The following is a 20,155-nucleotide window of genomic DNA, read 5'->3' as shown; positions in this document are numbered from 1 at the left end:
GCTATTTTTTCAACCTAATTAGAGAAAAATTGCTCTTTAGGAGCGCTTCATATTGCTCTATTGGTGACGATGCTATAACCTCACCAGCTCCTTAGAAAACAGTTTTAAATTTGAATACACTAAATTTAGCAAAAAACAAATTGTTTAATTTATCAATTGCCAAAGGAATTTTACAGTTCGTACTATAAAGAGCACTTATTACTCTCAGAAACCCTTGCAAGATCACAATAATTCATGTTTTTTTTTCATATATGGACCCTAAACTATCTTAATTTTCTTACTAAAAATGTTTGTAATCAAAATAACGGTTGAAATGAAGTAGACGGTGTTTGCTGTGATTTGTTGTCGACTTTAGACCCGCTGAAGTAATACTGACATCTCAATTGTCATTCCACCTCATTGTGAAATAGAATAGTTAATCTTGATGAATCCTTGAATTTATCCCTCGCCGTTAGATTACTGCAGAACCCTATTTGGCATTTTTTTGTTCGTAAGAGTTCAAAGCAAAATGGTTTTATTGGAAGAAATCAACGCTGTCTCGCAAGAACGTCTTACGATTGATTAATCTCATAGGTTGAGCTATTTCTCGATTTCAAACTTGATGATTGCGTTAACAAATTTTTATGACATATCTCACCGCATCGTGAAGTTTTTAGGTCGAGCAAAAGACTAGGAGTAATTATGACATTCAAGCAAAGTTTTTCCTTCTATGTAAATATGTTTCGAGCATAACCATTTCATCTCATTTTTTTGCCTCAGATCAGAATTTTTGGTCAGTCGCGATCTATTCTGGGTTGTCTCAAACGCTCAGAAACTTTGTTAAAAAGATGCAATTTAATCATATTAAAACTTAACCAACAAGTTTTTGTTTCAGGTTTACTGATGAAAATTGGCTAATTTTGGCATTTTTTTAATTGCAAGAGCTCAAAGCAAAATGCTCTGCATTAGAAATCAATTTCGTCGCACAAGAATGACTCCGAACGTTAAACACAAAAACATAAAATGAGGTTATTTTTTGATCTCATAGGCTGAGCTAATGCTAGATTTATGCTGATAATAAATTTTAGGTCGAGCAAACTACTAGAAAAAAATTTACTATATGGAAGCAAAATTTTTTCTACGTAAATTATACTCGATTATAGTAATTTAATGTCATTATTTGCCTTTGTTCTGTATTTTTGTCAGTCAATGTCTATTCTAGGATGTTTACAAAGACCAAAAAATCTTAGTAGAAAGATACAGTTTATTCATACGAAAATTTAACTAGCAATATTTTGTTTCAGGTTTAAACAGGGTTTTCTAAACGCCGCCACATCAACCAAATCCTGGATCTTGACTGGTGGAACAACTCTTGGCATAGACGGATACATAACGGACTTACTGAATGAGAGGATTTACCAAGAGTGGATTGGAGTGGTGGAACGGACTTTCAGTCTCATCGGAATCGCAAACTGGAATTGTGTCGACCAACATGAACAAATTTTACAGGTATCTACCTCAACTCTTTCGTCTGTTAATTCATCAATTTTTATCTCACTTTTTCACTTTTTAGATAAATTGTTTGGTTACTTCATCAATTTTTATCTCACCGTTTGGTCAAAGCATCAATTTTTATCTCACTTTTTAGATAAATTGATTGGTCCAATTAGAGCATTATTTTTATTATAAGCTCATGTTTAAGAATTCTTTTCAAATCACAAAAAACGTGTGATCTGTTTTTCTAACTAATGTCCATCTAAAACAATTTCTGTTTATTTATTCGGGTGGAAATTCAAACAGGGAATTCCCTTACATATATTCGGGACTTTTTAATTAATATCGGATTTCTTTTTTTTTCACGAGGAAGACCGTTTTTGACCGGCATTTTCATAGGGTAAACCAGTCAAATATTTGATTTTAGCCAACATGCACTAATTTTTAGGGTCTTTATAGGGGAAAGCGAAAAAAACATGGTATATTTTTAGTGGTACATCAAAAAACGGTGGGCAATCGAGGAGTCAATGCTGCCAGCTGCAAGAAAGAGGAAAACCTCGAGCAAGAAACCATCTTGGAAAAGTTCCAGTCATATTTTTGAGACTGAAAAAGACTACCCCTCATCGGGCGGCAGATCTCAGGAAGAACTGGCCTATAATTACAGGTAAAGTTCCTTAAAGTTTGCTATCTTGATTGAACTTGTCTCTCAGTGGAACTAATCTTGACTCATAAACTTGAGTCACGAAACCTCCCTTAAAGTCTTAACTTTTCCTTCAAATCACTTACTTCCTGGAGAAATAAACGGTCTTTTTATTTTTTTAGGCCAGATTCATATCTTGCAATTGCAAATAATTGTTCAAGCAACTGAAGCTATGTGCGCGTTTCTGTGAATTTTGAGTTTTGAAAAAGGAATTCTTTTACCGCTCTCAACGCAATCACCAAATCATACATATTTGCATTAAATAGTTGAGTTGTTAGCAAATTCTGCTAACTTAGCGTTGAAATTTTGGACGGTCTTTAGCGGTGAATTTTTGTAAGAATTGCAATTTTTGTGGTGTTTTTTTTTCTCCGCATTCAACGCTAAAAACTGGAATTCTTCCATCTTTTCACCGCATTCATCCCAATTCCTAAATTTTTAGCGATTTGAACGCTCTTATCACTTACGTCGAAACCTGAGATGCATTCACTAGATCTTAACTAAAATTTAATGATAAATTTTAAAAATGTCTTAAAACGTTCTTATTAAAACTTAAATTTTCTTGGATGGAATAAGAGCAAAGACCAAACGAAGTTTTAATTATCCTGGCGCGATTTCTCCTTAAAACTCTGTATCTCAAAAATTGGTATGTTAAAAAACGTGAAATATTAAAAAAAAAACCGCGCTCAACCAATTGGCCGAGAAATTATCATAATTATTATCAACTCGGACTCAAATTAAGATCCAGTAAATGAAATTATGCGCATACTATAGAGTTATCATTTAATTTATAGAGGCTTGAACGGCTAACTAAAATCGTAACGTGTGTCGAAGTCAGTAGTCTATTGTGCTTTAATTAAAAGAGATTTAAATGATTTGATATATCGATCATACGACAATTTTTCATTGATATTGAATACAATGCCAGCGTATCCATTAATTCACTTAATCTCTAGAATCGACCTAATATTCATTTTTTTGAACGGATATTGTTGCAGAACTGCTATGTTAATAGAGTCAACAAATTGCAAAGATTTGTCTAAAAAGTATCTACTGACTCGTGTTTAATCAGATTTTGCAGCTTTCAGAAAAATCTGATAAATTTATCTTTAATTTTTGAGCCATTTGTCATAATTTAAAAATCCATATATTACTAGAACCCACTGTTTTTTAATTTTTGTAAGGACATATTTTTAAGGGCGATCAATTTTCATAAATTATTGAAACAAAAATAAGGTGAATCTGTTAAATATCTAGATATTACATTTGTGAAGCACTTCATTTCGATTGAACACTTACTCCTTCATAATAAACAATTCGTTCATTCTGACAGTTTTGCATACTATCCATGCCTGTCGGCGTCACAACTGAAAAACTCAAGAGTTATCAATTAGAGCTGAAATAATTATATTTTTGAAAATTTTACTCCGTGAAATTAGCACAAAACTAATTGTGCTATCGCCTTGTAAAGTTACAGTTTGGCAATCAAAACCAAAATGTGCATGCTATTAGCGCTAATGATGTTTAACATGTACACCAACTATAACGACTCAGTTCGCACCCAACATCTTGCAATGAGCACTTGAATGGTCCTAATTTGCCTTTTTTCAAATCGAAAAGACAGATCGCAACGTTTTAAATTGTTTCTTGGTCTGCTTAGTATAGTTGAATACAACTGAGTTCAAGACCATCAATTAAGTCAATTAATCTTGTTTGTTTGATCAATTAATCTTAGCTGACCCTATAGGCCCTTCCTGACTGATCATCAGAACAAATCATCAGAATTAAAATTTACTCAAAATGTTTAACCCAAAATTTGATGATCGATTTCTGCTGGAATTTTCGTTATTTCTTTTTTGGCAGAGATCCAATCATGATCGAACTGTTATTTATTTTACGAGGCTAATTGTTAGTACTGTTTATTTTAGGAAGAAACTGACTGAAGAAAATTCCGAATTTTCTTACCCGTTATCTTCAAAGTTAACCTTGTAATTTACGATTCACATTAGACGAGTATAGGTTCTACATCGTGGGCTCAATTATGCAAAAAAGTTGTTAATGGCTAAAAACCTGAAAAGAAAACTTTTGAAAACAGTTAACTTTATCATAGCATTTAGTTAACGCTAATGAATCTTCAGCAATTTTTGTAGTTTTGTCGATCAATTGGGACAGATGTGGGGGAAAACGACCCAACTGGTTTCACCATATAATGAAAAATTACTAGAGTCAATGATAATCAATTGCTCTCCAACGAGAAGCAGTTATTGTAAAAGTGTGTGTCCTGTTACGACTCGAAGAGAAGTATTGGTATTCTACACATTTTTTTTGTTTTTAGCTGAAGTAATGACGTGAAATTTGACTTTGTTTTCAAACATTGAGTTCTGTTTTAGAGCGTTGACTTCTGTTTTTTGACAATGGGCTTTAAAAGTAGCTTAGTTTATTATTTATAGTAAACAAGAACTGATAGTAATATTCAAAGTGAAAAGGTCATTTCGAGAATTTCGCATTTAAGTCCCATTTAACAGTCTAACCTACATCTCCCTCCAAATAGTTCCTCACACATACCCCTCCTGCACCTACCCCCTCCCCCCGAAGTTTATTGTTCAAACAAAACCGATATTTAGAGATCCGATAACAAGGCAGTGATAGCCGACTGCTGGTTAATGCCCCTATAGAGGTGGAGGAATCGGTCTCAGGAGTTCAGGGTTCGTTGAGGTCCCTCAAGAGGTCCTATTATGTTATTTTTGCACCCAAAAAAATTATCGAGTCTACAGCGCCTGAATTAAATTACCCGCCTGTCAATTGAGAGTAATTTTTCCGACGGTAGTTGGCTTATATTTTATTGTTAAATTGCCTTTCATTTTTTAAATCTCTCCTTTTCAGAACTTTAATGTTTCTTATCCAAATTGAACTATTTTAAGATTAATTTATCAGTTTGCTTGATGAAAAGGCAGAGAGCAATTTTTCTTCTGGACAATTTAAACAAATTTTTTTTGGATGCATTTGAAACGCCACAGCATTTACTTTTTCTGCAACATAGAAGTGACTTGGATCTTTTCTGTTTTACTGTTTTTTTTGCCATCAATTTACATATTATGCGATGCTATATAGCACATTACTACGTAAAAAGTACAGTACGTGCACTTGAGGTGCGTAATATTGATATGCCCTCTAAGCTGGGGGTGGGGGGTTGGGGGATGGTGAAACAGAATAAATCCAGCAACTCAACCAGTGACCCACTTTGACAAAAATCGAAATCGGCCACTTATTTGTCATAGGTATCTATATATCCGTTCTAAGTCTCGTCACATATAAGAAAAGCTGCGAAAAAATTATCCATTCATGCGAATATATAGTATTTTTGTTAATTGTCGTGCTCTTATACTATACTTAGTATTTCAGTATACTAATTCAGTATTTCAATAATTTTTGCACAATATAAAGACCAGTTGTTTTCTGAAAATCAATAATGAAGAGAAAATACTAGTTTGTACGGTGTAAATATTTGACCAGCTCATCCTATTTTTACTTATACTTTATGCTGTTTAGTTAAAAACAATCCAAGGTTCCAAAACTCAAAGAAAAATGAATTTCATGTTTAATATTATTGATTTAGAATGGACGTATTAAGAGGCCATTTTGCTTCCTTTTTTGACAACTTTATAACTGGGCGGTGGCAGTTTGTTACGTAATTGGATTGGGAAGCCTTTAAAAGTTACGCACGCGTTTATACTCTCATAGATTTTTTAGCCTTTTCTAATTCACGTATTCAAATATATACCCAAAAAGGGCTGAAAATTTGATGAATGATGAATCATACCCTGTTAAAACAAGCATTGATGAAAAAATATCAGGGCATATATTTTTTAGTGATGTGGCCATATATAGTTATGCCCTAGACGCTTATAGTTTCCCTTATCGAATTACTATGTTTCAGATCCTAGTGGTCGCCGAATTGAAAAACTTGCAAGCAACTTGGAAGCAATCTTGTTCGATAAACATTAATTTGCTTCAAATATGTTTTCTAAAACATTTGTACCCTGATTTATTTTTTGCCTTGATTGATATCTTTTAGGATTCTTGCAAGTTTTGAATTCACTCATCACTAGGGGAGTGTTCGGCCAGAATAATTTCAGACCCAATCTACTCAGATATATAATTTTTTTTCCAAGATACCCCCAAAGCTTAGTAGCCATATAAAGTGCTCCCCCCCCCCCCCCCCCCTTATTAATCTGTGCTGAAAATCGATGTTTCTCTGATGATGTTCTGAATCATTACTCATACTCAATGCACATTAGCTGAGGTGACGTTTATCTTTTGCGATGAAGATAATGATTTTGCAAGTATTGTGTATGTTAATAGGTAGGCTTTATAACAGCCTCATCTTACCGGATAACAAATGCATTTCAGAAAAAATTGTTGCTTCCAAATTCTTTCAAAGAACAAGAATAATCATTTGTCAGCTCCATTCTTAGGTATTGAAAACTTTCCAATTTTCGAGGACAGCCTAATTCCGCGTATATCATAATGAAACATTTATATTACTTAAAAACAACTTATGTCCAGAATTCAAATAAAAACACAAAAGTTTAAGAATTAAGACAAAAATAATTTTTGTCGGTACTGCAAAGTTTTCTTGATCTTTAGTCGACTTTGTTTGACCAAAGTCAACTTTATTGTTGGGAACCAAAATGTTGACTCGACCATAAACAGAGCATTTTTTGCTAGAATTTCTCATTTTTTCAAATTTGAGATTTGTTGAAAAATTGAAATAACACATGGATTATTTTTTTAATCCCTCGCAAAAAATTTGAAGAAATGAACATAACCTGAACATTGAAACTTACTCACTTTACAGGTTTCAGCGCAAATGAAGCCAAACTTTCGAATATTGTTACCAAGATCAAAATTTTTTTTTACAATTGTGCTAAAAGTCCGACTGGTTTCACAAGTTTTTATAGTTTTCATATTTAGAATTCAAAAGATATTATAAATTGTCTCTGGCTCTATTTTTGTTTAAAAGTTTTGCAGTGTTTTGACATCGATAGATTAGTTGATAGATCATTTGATAAAGACCTTTCAAGATCTTTGTTACAAGGAATCAAAATTTCTATTACAAAGCTGTTTTTGTTTTTGTCATTTACCAGAAAAATTTCAGATATGCCATGCAAAAATAGCCCTTAAAACAAAAATTGTTTCCTCTTGCAACGTATCTTTTGAAAGGATACGTTCTCAAAGGCCCTAAAAATTAATTAAAATTGCATGTCTCTTTCTAGCTGCTATTTGGAGTCTAAAACCATACGCATTCAAAGGCAATTTTATCACTAGAGTTAACTTTACATGACATGCAACTTTTAACGCTACGTTTAACTAAAACCCAATTGGTTTTTCAACATACTTAATTTAAAACATTTATCAGTATGTGAACAGTGTACTTAAAATGATACTCAAACTGAAACTCGAACTGCCTCCCGAAACAATCAAATCAGTTTTTACGATTCGTTTCTGACGAATTTTGTTTTTGGTATAGAAAACTCGACCAAAGAGCTCTTTTTTTTCACCATTAAGTTCAAGTTTCCGCTAAAAAGTGACTGCAGAAAAAGATGTAAGTTTAGCATGTAAAACCACGTGATTAAGTATATAGGTAGAGCTTGAGAAACTACCAAAAAGCAGGTCAAGTTTTTAATTTTGATCATTTCGGTGAAACTCAGTATTAAAGCTAATTTTTTGTGAGCGGCAACTTTCATTTAGTGAAACGAAAATTGACATTGAATTTCTTAAATTTTCTCATTGAGAACGAAACTTTAATAAGATAAGTTTAAAACAAATAGATCATTGAATCTTTCCCATCCATTAAAAAATTGTCTGAGTGGACTTGAATTAACCAGTATACAACTTCGAAGGCTTTTTTTTGAAGCTAACTTGAACTTTTATATTGCCCCATATATGAAGATTAGGTGTAAAATAAAGTGTCCGCACAATAAAAATATCTTGATGGATGTTGTTTAGTTGAACATCGGACAGTGGATCTACTAAACCTTTGTACCTAATTATTTTAATATTTCCAGCACTTGTGGTTAAGGAGATATTACTGAAAAACCCTCGTCTTTCAGGCTACTTGGTTATTTGAAGATTTGAATTGTGCGACTGATTTAAACAGTTCAAACTGCACGGTGTAAGCGTTCCTTGTCATTGGCAGGAAAATAGCATTTGCACATTTTTGTACAATTTAGTAGGAAATCAACAGCTTCATGACACATAATGAATCCTTTTTGTAGAATAATTTGCAAATCGGTTTGTTTCATGATTTCTGAGTAATATTTACAGTAACTGTATCTGAGCTTTGCAAGGGTTCAAATAAGCGGTGAATGCGGAGAAATTACAAAAATCAGGCGGTGAATGCGGTGAAAAAAACCTTTATCACCTGGTAGCGGTGAAAATACATATTTAGCGGTGAATTGTGGTGAATTTTTGTTAGATCACCGCTTGCTCTAGCGGTAATCTTACATAATTTCACCGCTATCACCGCATTTCACCGAAAAATTATGTACGAAATTGGCGGTGAAAAAACTTTTCACCGCTTATCTTACATATTTTTCCGATTATTTTCTCGACCCGGGAGGCCATTCCGATAATGAATCATGGTAATTTCAATGAAACCCCAAATTTCATTGATGGATCATTGATGGATCATCATGGAAATTCTCTAGGTTCTCGATCAGCTGAAATTTTATATGCGTTTGTTGCTATTTGAGGCAAAAGATTTTCAATATAACTAATAAATGTAGTAGAAGAAATAACTTATACAAAAACAATGGTTCTTGAGCAACAGCTCGTGAGATCGAGTCAACATTTACAGGTACAAAAAATAAATTATTTCAAGTCTTAATTCGCAAATAGCGGTTACAAAGCACATGTGAGTAATTTGTTTAAAGGAGAACATATGAACATATTTTAATGTTTAATATTAGTTTCATAGAGGTTTTTAAAAATGAGTCTCCTGAGTCGAATGTAATTTCGCAGTGGAGAATAGTATGATTAATCTACGGGCGGCCGTGAATTTGAACGGGTCGATCAATGAAATTCTATGTGACCCCAACGCGGAGTGCTTTTGACTTTACAATCTTCGGAATGAAAACTTCATGTTTTTGTCAACTTTTGATCATGAATGAAATTTACGTGCCGATTTTTTCTGATCATCAATTACGGCTTTGTTTCTAATCGTTTTTAAGGTTATCCGTTAAATTTTTCGGACTGAATTTCGAATTTCGGACCGAAAAAGAACAAAACGAATAAGAAAACTTTATGAACGCAAATTGTTGTTCAAACTTGGTTATCTTGTACTTTTTCATTAATTAATTGTAGTCTTGTGACCTTTTATTCCGCGCCGTCTGTAGCTTTTAATTTTTTAGGCGGTCTCTTTTCTGTTTGTTCATGGCTCAACATTATTTGTTCACACTGTGTGGGTTGGAATAAAACAGGTTTTGTTTAACTAATCCAACTAATTTTGGCTCGTCTTGTTGTCATTGCTTAACTAGAGCTTTACTTTATGATTGTCAAAAAAGATAAGACCACGGTTAAATCTGAGCAAAGAAATGTGAAGCGTTAAAAACTGAATGTTAACTCTAAAAACAGATTAAAGACAGTTTATTCGGATGCGATATAATGCCGGTATATTTCAAGTTTCAAGTTGCTACTTCTGCATTATCGGAAAAGGTTTATTTAAATGAATAAATTAGATATTCAATTAAAGAAAGAAAACTGAGAAAGGTAACTCGGTTCATTGGGAATGCTTATCATGCAAAAATATGAAAAACAATCCGTCGCATTGGATAAAAAACAGGAACTTGAATGTGTAAAGGATATTAAATGATTTCAAGACACTGAAAGAAAATCTAAAACCAAGAATTTCTAAAAAAAATATTTCACAATATACCATAAATTTGCGCTTAACAGGATTTTGTTAATAGATTTTAAATTTTCTCATTTATCGAAAGTTTTTCAGGTAAATACTTACTTTTTGATCCAGAAATTTTGTTTGACGGGTCAGAAAGAACGCCACAAAAATGGATGTCAAAATAGCTAATTGATGAAAATATGAATATGCTTCAATTATTTCAAAAAAAAGCTGCGCCAAAAATGAAGATTTCAGTAGCTTTGAGGTTAAAAAATTTAAACTTACTTTGCGTGAAAAATCAATTTTTCAAGTCCACGACATTTGTGATCAGACAATTACAATAGGGAAACCAAACAAGTATCTCAAGGAATTTCGTCAACGGTTTTTGAAGCAAGTGGTTCATACTACACGTAAAACAAGAAAATTTTTTAAAAAAATCATAAATCGTATGTTTAGAAACAGTTGCTGATTCGTCGAAGGCTTTAATTGATCTTGCAGTTCAAAATCACAGCACCTCAATTTCTGAGCTGTCGATGGAAAATTCATCCGAAAAACATCATCCAGAATAACTTTGACTTTCACTGCAACAAAGAATTCATTTCAAAAAGCTTTACTGTTTCAAAAAATATTTGGTCAAGAACAACTAAATATTGAGAAGAAGTAGTTGAACACAGAATCTATCAAAGTTCAATACTTTTTATTGTTTTTATTGGTGATTGAGTAGGTGGCCCATATTCGAGTGGCAGTGTGAAGTTGTATTCATTATAACATGTTAGCATAACATAAACAGAAATTGCGTATCTGCAGTAATATTTGTAAGCAATTCGTCCGTTGCCATTTGCAAAAAAAACTGTTGGGAATTTGAGAGAACTGGAAGTAAAAAAGAAAATTAAGGTTAATATATGCGCTGCGTTTTTTAGCGTTCACTAAAAGAATTGACTCTGAAAATTAAAACACTCCAATTAGACTTAAAAAGAACAACAGTTGTTTCACTTAGCTTCTTTTTTTGGTTCTTGAAGTTCATTGAATTCTCATTTCTAATTCTCTATCAGTTTTCGGAGGCGTACTTAATGAATCAAAATTTTCAAATCTGCGCAAGAAAATAAATTACACATTTTTTATACCCTAAGTACTCTTGAAATAGACCAAAAATTCACAGCTTTAACACAGGAAACAAAAGATAGCACGAGGAAAAAAGGATTGCAGAAAAAAATCAGGTGAAAACTGATCCTTTAGTTAAGTGCATTTATAAAGTTTATAAACTGCATTTATAAAATGCATTTCTAAAGATCACTGGAAGACTAAATATTATGTCCTGAATAACTGCTCACTTTACGCGAATATCTATATCTCAATTCAATAATTTTAAGAAAATTAAGATTTTTCTAAAACTAGACAGCTATAATGAACTTTTAACAATTCTTAAATCAAACTATCCACATTACTCATTTTTCATCAATATGTTTTCAATTCACAATACCGATAGTTAGAAAATAATCAAACTATCCACATTACTCATTTTTCATCAATATGTTTTCAATTCACAATACCGATAGTTAGAAAATTTTGCTGAACCGTTGAAGTTTTTAACTAATCCTCACATTCTAAGTCACATAAAACATATTGTTCATTGATTAAAAAACTGATCTCAAAATTTCTTTGAAATTGTCAGTCAAAAGTTGCTCCAAAGACGTTCCGATGTGAGGACAGTACCGAACTAACACGACTGAAAATGTAATTGAATGCAGCATCTATCAGAGTTCATGGTTTTTTCTTGTTTTTTTTTCTCTTCACTGAGTACGCGGACGTAAAATGACGGAGATTTTATTTTGTTTGCATTATAACATCTCATAGACAGACAAATTAAGTTACTGATACTTTGGGTTTGAGGTATTTGTAGGCAATCCTTTTCATAAGCAATTTTTTGGTTGAACTATGTAAGTAATTTTTCGAGATACTGAGAGACAGTAGGAGATGTTGAAAAACAATTAAGTTGAGCTCAAAAAACGACGACAGTGGTTTCACTTAATTTTGTATTCCGGTTCCCAAAGTCGATGAAAATTTTCGCATTCTTCGAGTTAAGTATCGATCTATGAGTTTTTGGAGATAAACATGATGAATGTCAAATGTCAGGAACTTGCGCAAAGTTATAAATTTCAAGATTTTTCCATAGCTCAATAGAGTGGCCTCATTAGAGAGTTTTTTAAAGAAAACTACCGTAACAGCAAATTGAGGACAAAGAAAACTTCTCCATACAATTTTTGGACAGAAGAAAAGGAATTTTTGTTTGTTTAATTTAATCCCAATACTTCCTTTCTGTAGAATATTACATGAGGTGTTTGAGGAACAAAGTCCAAAAAATAGTAAAAGATTTCGTATTTTTTCATGTAATGAAGCATTTTCTCCTGCGTTTCCCGCACCCCCGAAAAACTATGTCGCACGGGTATTTTTATATTATTGTCTGATTTGCTGGCTTTTTTGTTTTATGAGAAAAATCGGTGAGAAGACCACCAGGTTTTTGAGTTAGATCTGCCATGCGATCATTTGTTTGTAAACAGTATTTTTCCCCCTTTTAAACACCTGGAATTGGTTTTAACCATTTTTCCAGAGAACAGATTCCATTTTCAAACACTTCACACTTACAATTGTTTTATAAATTTGATCGTTCGTTTTCCGTTTTTTTACACCTTTATTTGATTTTTCTGTTTTTATTTCGTACATTTTAAAGTTGAACAATCCAAATTTCGAATAACCGATGTAGAAAATTTGTTTTTTTTTCTAATTTGCACAGGTGTCGCGTGACCAAAGCCTCTCCACGTGACAAACTGCAGAAGTACTCTTTCCCCCTCAACCCCCAGAACATCAACCTGATCCTGGCCGATTGTGGGATCAAAGACAAGACCAAGCAGGAAGTGAGCATGCGATGTGATATCGAGACATTCATTTCACACGAAAACGGCCTCAACACACCGCTTGTTCTCATACTAGGTAATCAAAATTTTACCCCCCCCCCCCCTCCCCTCCCCCCCCCCACAAATAAACCATCCTCTGTGTTAAGATCAGCCCATCTTTGAAATCGTTGACATCACCACACGCTTTTAATGGTGTGATGTACACATTGTTACAAGTAGTCATGATTCGAAGATTACAAAGTGACAAACAAAAATTTTTGCAACTTTTACAGCTTTTTGGGAAATAAAGTTTTATTACCATCATCCTCAGTTGCGCAAAGAAGTAAAAAAAATTAACCCCAACCCTTCTTCGCCTTCACAGCCACCAATCAAATTGAACGTGAAAAGGCTATTCTGAGACCGGCGGGGGGGGGGGGGTGCGTATAAGAATAATTCTATCAGCTACAGGCACTATTAGGCCCGACGTTCACAATATGCCAATATGACAAAATTGAAATAACACGTGAAAAACAGTTGAACGTCATTCGTTTTTTAACTAACGAAATTTAAACTTCTGAACTGCTTTGCCATTTTGTTATTTTAAGCACTGAGCTTGAAATAACTTCAAACTTCTGAACTTTTTTCTGTTAGCGGGGGCTTCATCCCCCGCCCCATATCTCACTCATACCCGTCCCCATTTTTGAGGATATCATAACTGGACTGGGTTATTAAATATTTACAGTGGGTGGTGAGTACGACTGCTTCGAGCGTGCAGCCAGAGCCCTGGCCAACTCAATCCCAGTGGTGGTGTGTGAGGGGTCAGGGGACGCAGCGGACATACTCACTCTAGCCATCAAGCTCCATATCACGAACTCAAAGTACACTCACCAAATTCTCACTGCCCTCCAGTGCCAGAAAATCGCATCCATCATGGAGAGAAAGTTAGTATTTATTACTAGTAATAATAGGAAAATTATTAGTTGGTAGCATAGTATTTATTACTAGTTATAATAATAACATTATTAGTTAGTAACATAGTATTTATTACTAGTAATAATAGTAACATTATTAGTTAGTAACACTTTCTTGGTAACATAACTTATAAAATTTTTTTATCAGGGTGCTGCAAAAGCAATACTTCCATAATTGTAGACTCGAAGAAATGCGGTAAGGTTTGAGCTTGACCGCAAATTTAGCGAGAAATTTAAATAGAAAAACTGAAAAACTTTGAACAAAAATAGCCTTACCTAACAGTTTCTAAATGAAAGTTAGAAACCACCCAGGTCTAGGTACAGACTTATGAAAAGACAATGCTTGACCAAAAATGTCCTATGAAAAGACCATACTCGACTCATTTGAGCTATGAAAAGATTTTAGGTAGATTTGAAGACATTCTGGACTCTACCTCGACTCAGATTTTTCGCAAAAGGCTTTAGCAGGACCCATAATTTTACAAAAGACTTTAGATCGACCCAAAAATTGGGCTAGACCTAAGCTCGACACAATGTTTGAACAAAATCGATTAAAAGTCTTTTAATGGGTTCATCATTGGTCTTTAATGGCCGCACAGCGATAGCTGAGGCTATTATTGGCCTTCTATTGGTTTTTTCGTCGTTGCGATTTTTACGACCATATGACGTCACAACCACTTCAAATCTGCTTTTTGTTCATTCGTTCATGCAGTTTCAACTGAAGTCCATGCGTGACGTCATTTTTCGCTCTTAGTGGAGCGAGTTTTTGTTGTTCATTTGCGTGATTAAATATTTGGTCACACTTGACTTCCTCACTCACAAAAATGACTTCTTCACTTTCAAATTGACTTTTAATTACCTTAATTCAAAGACATAAGATCAAATGGGTGTGTGTGTCACTCTAAATGAAGGTTATTAGAGAACAGCTAATAGAGGCAGCAAAAATTTATACATATTTTTAATCAAAACAATAACATATCAGCCGCAATGAAAAGACGAATTTCTTGATCTGTCTTTATTACTGTTTTTTGGGACTGCAGATCTACGAAGCTGTTGCGGCTATTTTCTGGCAATCTGCCAGCTATGTTTTCATATGTCTGCTTTCTTGCCATTAAAATTTTACGTGCAATATTGCATATAACGTAGTCAGCATGTATGCTCCTAATTGGACTAGGACCAATACACATAAACTAGCTGGTTTCATCGAATCAAGTAATGCGGTAATATACTCAAGCTGCCACAACTATTTATCTTAAGTTTTGACAAAATTTTTAAGCATTTTGACAGTTTTCCAACTGATTCTTAAGTTGAACTTCTCCTCTGGTGCACAGCTATTTAGTCCTGCACCGGTTCTACTTCTGTATGTAAGAAGCAGAAAAAATAAAAATTTCGAATTCTGAAAAAACAGACTTATGAAAAGACTAATGGTGGAGCCATGAAGAGACCTTAGCTTGACTTTCCTCGTTATGAAACTTTATCTCGACCCATAAAAAGATATTAGCTCGACTTCAACTAGGAAACTTGACCGTGCAATTATAGTCAATACTGGCCCCCTACTAGACTTTGAAAATTTTTTCATAAGTCGAGGCCTAGGCCTGGGGAAGAATTAGAAATAATTAATTTCCTCATTTTCCGAGACCTCTCCAAGCTCAATCAGAGACGGAAAGGAATTCAGCTTTTATTTAAATAATTTTTCTGTTATGAAATTTTAGCAGGAGGCCTCGTTCTAGTCTGTGCATATCAGGGAATATTCCTACGTGCGTATATTCCAACTTTATCAAAAATTTTTCTTTGAGGTGAGCGAAAAAGATTTATTCAATATCAGTGGTAACTTGAAGCAACTTTTTTGTTGAAATTTTGAATCAATTATTTTGAAATTATGTAAAAAATTTAGCTCGAAAACTTTGAAACATAAAGGCACCCGGGTTGAATGTCCCCCCTAAAATCCTCCCATTTTGATGTAAAAATGGGGGGCAATTTGTCGGATCTTTTCCGTTTGTGCCCCCCCAGCTTAGTGGGTGCATATTATTTGCGCCCCCCAGACGCACGTGCCATATTTTTACATGATGATTTACTATGTAATGGCACGTGCTCTGTAACTGGGGGGAGCATAACGTACTGGGGGGGCACAAACGGAAAAGATCCAATTTGTCTATGGGGGGTAAATTGATGTAAGAGTTTGGGGTTTATTTGTTCAGAGGGGGTAAAATGATGTAAGAGCTGGGCTGCAATGGGAGGACTTTTAAGGAATTACCCCCTGACTGAAATTGCCATGTAAGAGTGGGCTGCAATGGGCTGCAATGGGAGGACTTCTAAGGAATTACCCCCCATGACTGAAATTGCCATGTAAGAGTGGGCTGCAACGGGAGGAGTTTTCAGGAATTACCCCCCATGACTGGAATTGTCATGTAAGAGTGGGCTGCAATATGCTGCAATGGGAGGACTTTTAAGGAATTACCCCCCTGAATGGAATTTGTCTTTTACCCCCTCACTCTTACACCATTTTACCACCCTTGGCAGACCAAAAAAGATGTAAGAGTGGGGGGTTAATTTGTCTTTTAACCCCTCACTCTTACACCACTTTACCCCCCTTGGAAGCCCAATGCAGCCCAAAAAGACGTAAGAGTTTTGAGCTGCATTTTCCTAAAAAATCCTCCCATTGCAGCCCAACTCTTACATCATTTTGGGCGGAAAAATTCAACCCGGGCAGACTATATTTAGTATTTACCACAAGTGTTATAATTTTTTTACAATACTTGACGGCTTTTCAGGGAAACTTCTTTATTCTCAAAGCCCTCCCAGTTGTGATAATTTTAATGCTCGTAAGAACCTAAAAAATAAACCCCACAGAAAATAAGTAACACTATATTTGTTAGAAAAAACACCCCGACCACAATAGAGCTCCAAGAAATAATTTGCTTCAATTGAACCTCAGTTTAAATTGTTTGATAATAATTTGTTGTAAAAATTGAACTCAGTTGATTCAAACGTCAGAGTTTTAATGCCCTTTACCAGCTGCAGCCGAGTGTTTTGAACACCGGAAATTATAATAAGATCCCGGTGTTTCCCGTCAAAGATCCTCGAAGCCAGTCGGTAAAATCCAGGGATCTTACCGGAAAACTTATCTGGGATTGTAAGTTGGGGTACGGTGGAGTAAGACGCTGCATTTCCCTCAAGGACGCCAGAAATTTTTTGCACAATTTTTGGGAGAAATTGTTCTACTCATATCGTGAAAACGAGGATGTTAGAATCCATGCCATGATTTGCAAGAAATTTCACGATTTTTTGACAGGAAACCCGGGAATTACGGAAGATCACAGAAGAAATCAGGGATCTTGTCCCTTTTGGATAACTGGACAAAGTTTTACATCTTGGCTTTTTTTAACCTGTAGCAGAAAAAAATTATGTGGTTGTTTTCACTTTAAGCTAATAAAAACGATTTTTTTCTGTTTTCAATTTTGACTAAAAGTGAAAAACCTTGAAAAATTGTCGAGATATTTGCTTTGAAAAAGGACTTTTTGAAAAATATACTTCACAGTCTCAAGAAGTTAACCTTAACCTAAAATATGGAAAATAGTGACAACAAAGATTTCGACTACTCTGTGGTTGTCTTTATGCAACTGGTATCAGTTTTCTTATCCATATTGACTTTCCGTTTCCAAATGCTTGGTTACCATTTTGCAATGGACGCTTTTTTTTATTTGATCTATATGCTGCCGAAAATCATCTTTAGTATTAATTCCCAGACAAAAACTTTCAAAGATTAATTGAGCGAGATCAATTGGAAAACGTAAAATTTTTGTCCAGAAATTTATTTTAGGTTTTAAAAAATCAATAGTAAAATCAAACGGAGACCTGAAAAACTTTGCCAACGAAGGTTTGAGAATTCAAGGATTGTGTTTGTCTAAATGATCTCTGTTTCAGGATTCAAATCTACGTTCCAGTCAGACATTTTCAGTCTAATTTTCGCATTCAGAATATTTCTCCGTACAATGTCCCAATAAATGTTTGCATGTAAATGTCCCAAAAAATTATAAAAATTTCCGGATTTCCTTGTTATTTTTTGTAAGGAAATCTTATGATTCCCGATTTTCCCGGAAATTTATATTTTTCGAGAAATGTTAAAATTCCCAGAATTCCCCGCATGAATCGCTTTATTTGATACACTTGGTAGGGACTGAACCAAGTTATTTATTTTTTAGCTATTTTGAAACATTTTATACCTGAAAAAAAACATCTATTTTGATCCAAAAAAAACTTTTTTTCAAATCTGTTTCCGCCAAAAACTTGAAGTAGCTACCCGGACTTGAGTCGCAGAGCTTTTCAGCGCTGAACCAGCACATTTCAAGAGTGAAAATTTCATTCAGTTCTGAAACATTGTATCTCCAGAAAATTCTAAGTTTCTTTATGTGCAGTATTTCCAGCAACCTCCGGGTACGCTAGCCTTTTAAAAATTGTTCTAATACGGTTTTTCATACAATACTTTTTCCGTTTTTATAGATTCTGTTTCAATGTCAGTTAAGATTTTAGTCAAATTTGTTTTGTGATTGATTTATGTTTTATACTATAAGCATCAACTACAACGTGTTGTTTGCTCGAAACGGATTCAAATAAATGAACTCCTGAACCATAGTCTAGCGGGATAGCCATGGCACCTTAGCCCTAGTTGGTTTACATTTTTATTAAGCTAATGTATACAATCTCATAAACAATTTATTTAAAAATTTTGTCCACATGATTTCAACAAAAAAATAGAGCTTCGTATTTTTAAAAGAATGAACGTTAGTAAAAATAAGGAGCTAAATAGAGAGAAAATTTTTCTAACTTGAAAAATTATTCCATTGTGTTCAGTATTGGTTCACAATTCGTTCGACCTAGCTATTTCTCGGGACAATACGAAATTACTAACTTGTAAAATCTCGCAATTTTTGGTGATAGATGGTTATCTTTTGAGATCTCGGAAAAATTTGAAAAAAATATTTATCTTATAACATCTTACAGGAGGAATGTCTATTTTACACAACTCTTGCAAGTTCAAGTTTGCTCCGGTGAAGTTACCGTCTCTTCAGAATGTTTTGAGCAGTATTTTTTTTTCAATCTATTAAAAACGCAAGAGTATTTATTTGTGTTTGAGTATTTTTGTCAAAAAAAAATTGGAATGCAATAAAAAAATCTAAATTCTTACTTTTAGATTACAACTGCGTTTTAATGTATTTGTCAGTATGTGGTTTAACATATAGAATTTATTTGTTACCCCGTTGAAAAAAATTTGTCATAGTTTTTTTTATATGTCAATCAACTCCGAATCTGATCAAGCACTTTTTTGCTTGGAAAACCCTTTTAAGACAAAAGATATTATCTTTTGATATTCTTTTAAGGTTGATGCTTATCATGTAAGAATCTGACAAAATCTTACAAGATCTTACAAGATAACAAACGCCTCCCCCGTTTAATCGGACATCAAATTACTTAATTTCTGTTTATTAATCCGGATAGGAGGCGAATTTTATCGCTCCTCGCAATTTTTTTCAACAGCCATCGAATTTATGCAGGTTCTGCGAATTGAAGAATGGAGGACCAAAAAAAGGAACACATAAATTCTGGCCAGTATAAGAAAACACATTCAAATTACGCAATCAGAAGTGTATTTTAATGTAAATTTTACATGCAAAAATCCTTTATGTTTATAACAGTGAACGTACAATTTTGAACCGAGAAAATTTATTGTTGATCAAAGTTTTTTATCAGATTAAACACAAGGCGTGATCCCAGCAAATCTGGTGCTAATGAATTTGAAACCATGCCAAGACTGATTGGTTCATAAATGAAAAAAGTCTGGTCTTGATTTGTATTTATCAATTTGATAAGCAATCAGTTTACTTTTAAAGTCATCTTTCTGTTCTTTGTTTCTTATTGACTCTGGTAAGGCATTCCAATCCTTGATAGCTGTACGAGTAACGCAGTTTTGTAATTTTTGGCCTTTGAACTTACAGTTCCACAAAAGAGTTTTTGTTTGGCGTGATTGTACTACTGGCCAAGTAGCAAGCGATTGACCCGTTTTTCGTTTTTGGGGAGAAAGCAGATAGCTGGCTCAATTTGATTTTCCAAAAATGTAATAGTATTTTGTTTTCAATAAAAAGTTTTATAGGTAAAATATTATGTTCTAATCTCAGTTCTTTGGTTGACTCAAATTTCGACCAATAAAAAGAAGTTTTCAAGGCCCAGT

At 33.9% G+C, this 20,155-nt stretch overlaps 1 protein-coding gene across 7 annotated transcripts in view; it reads left to right on the top strand.

Moving 5' to 3' along the window:
• The window catches only part of LOC142354004 (transient receptor potential cation channel subfamily M member 3-like), a 127,202-nt gene that overhangs the window by 72,634 nt on the left and 34,413 nt on the right, over positions 1–20,155 (top strand). For all 7 annotated transcript variants that reach the window (XM_075406255.1, XM_075406254.1, XM_075406253.1 and 4 more), the window contains 4 exons: positions 1,284–1,488; positions 1,965–2,137; positions 12,859–13,055; positions 13,701–13,899. In XM_075406255.1, the coding sequence (XP_075262370.1) occupies positions 1,284–1,488; positions 1,965–2,137; positions 12,859–13,055; positions 13,701–13,899 (774 nt within the window). The remainder of the gene's footprint in view (positions 1–1,283; positions 1,489–1,964; positions 2,138–12,858; positions 13,056–13,700; positions 13,900–20,155) is intronic.

The sequence above is a fragment of the Convolutriloba macropyga genome, chromosome 15 (assembly GCF_964194025.1).
Source record: "Convolutriloba macropyga chromosome 15, txConMacr16.3, whole genome shotgun sequence".
NCBI classification, from domain to species: domain Eukaryota; kingdom Metazoa; phylum Xenacoelomorpha; order Acoela; family Convolutidae; genus Convolutriloba; species Convolutriloba macropyga.
The sequence above is the reverse complement of the archived record's forward strand: the minus strand, read 5'-3'. Positions and strand labels throughout refer to the sequence as shown.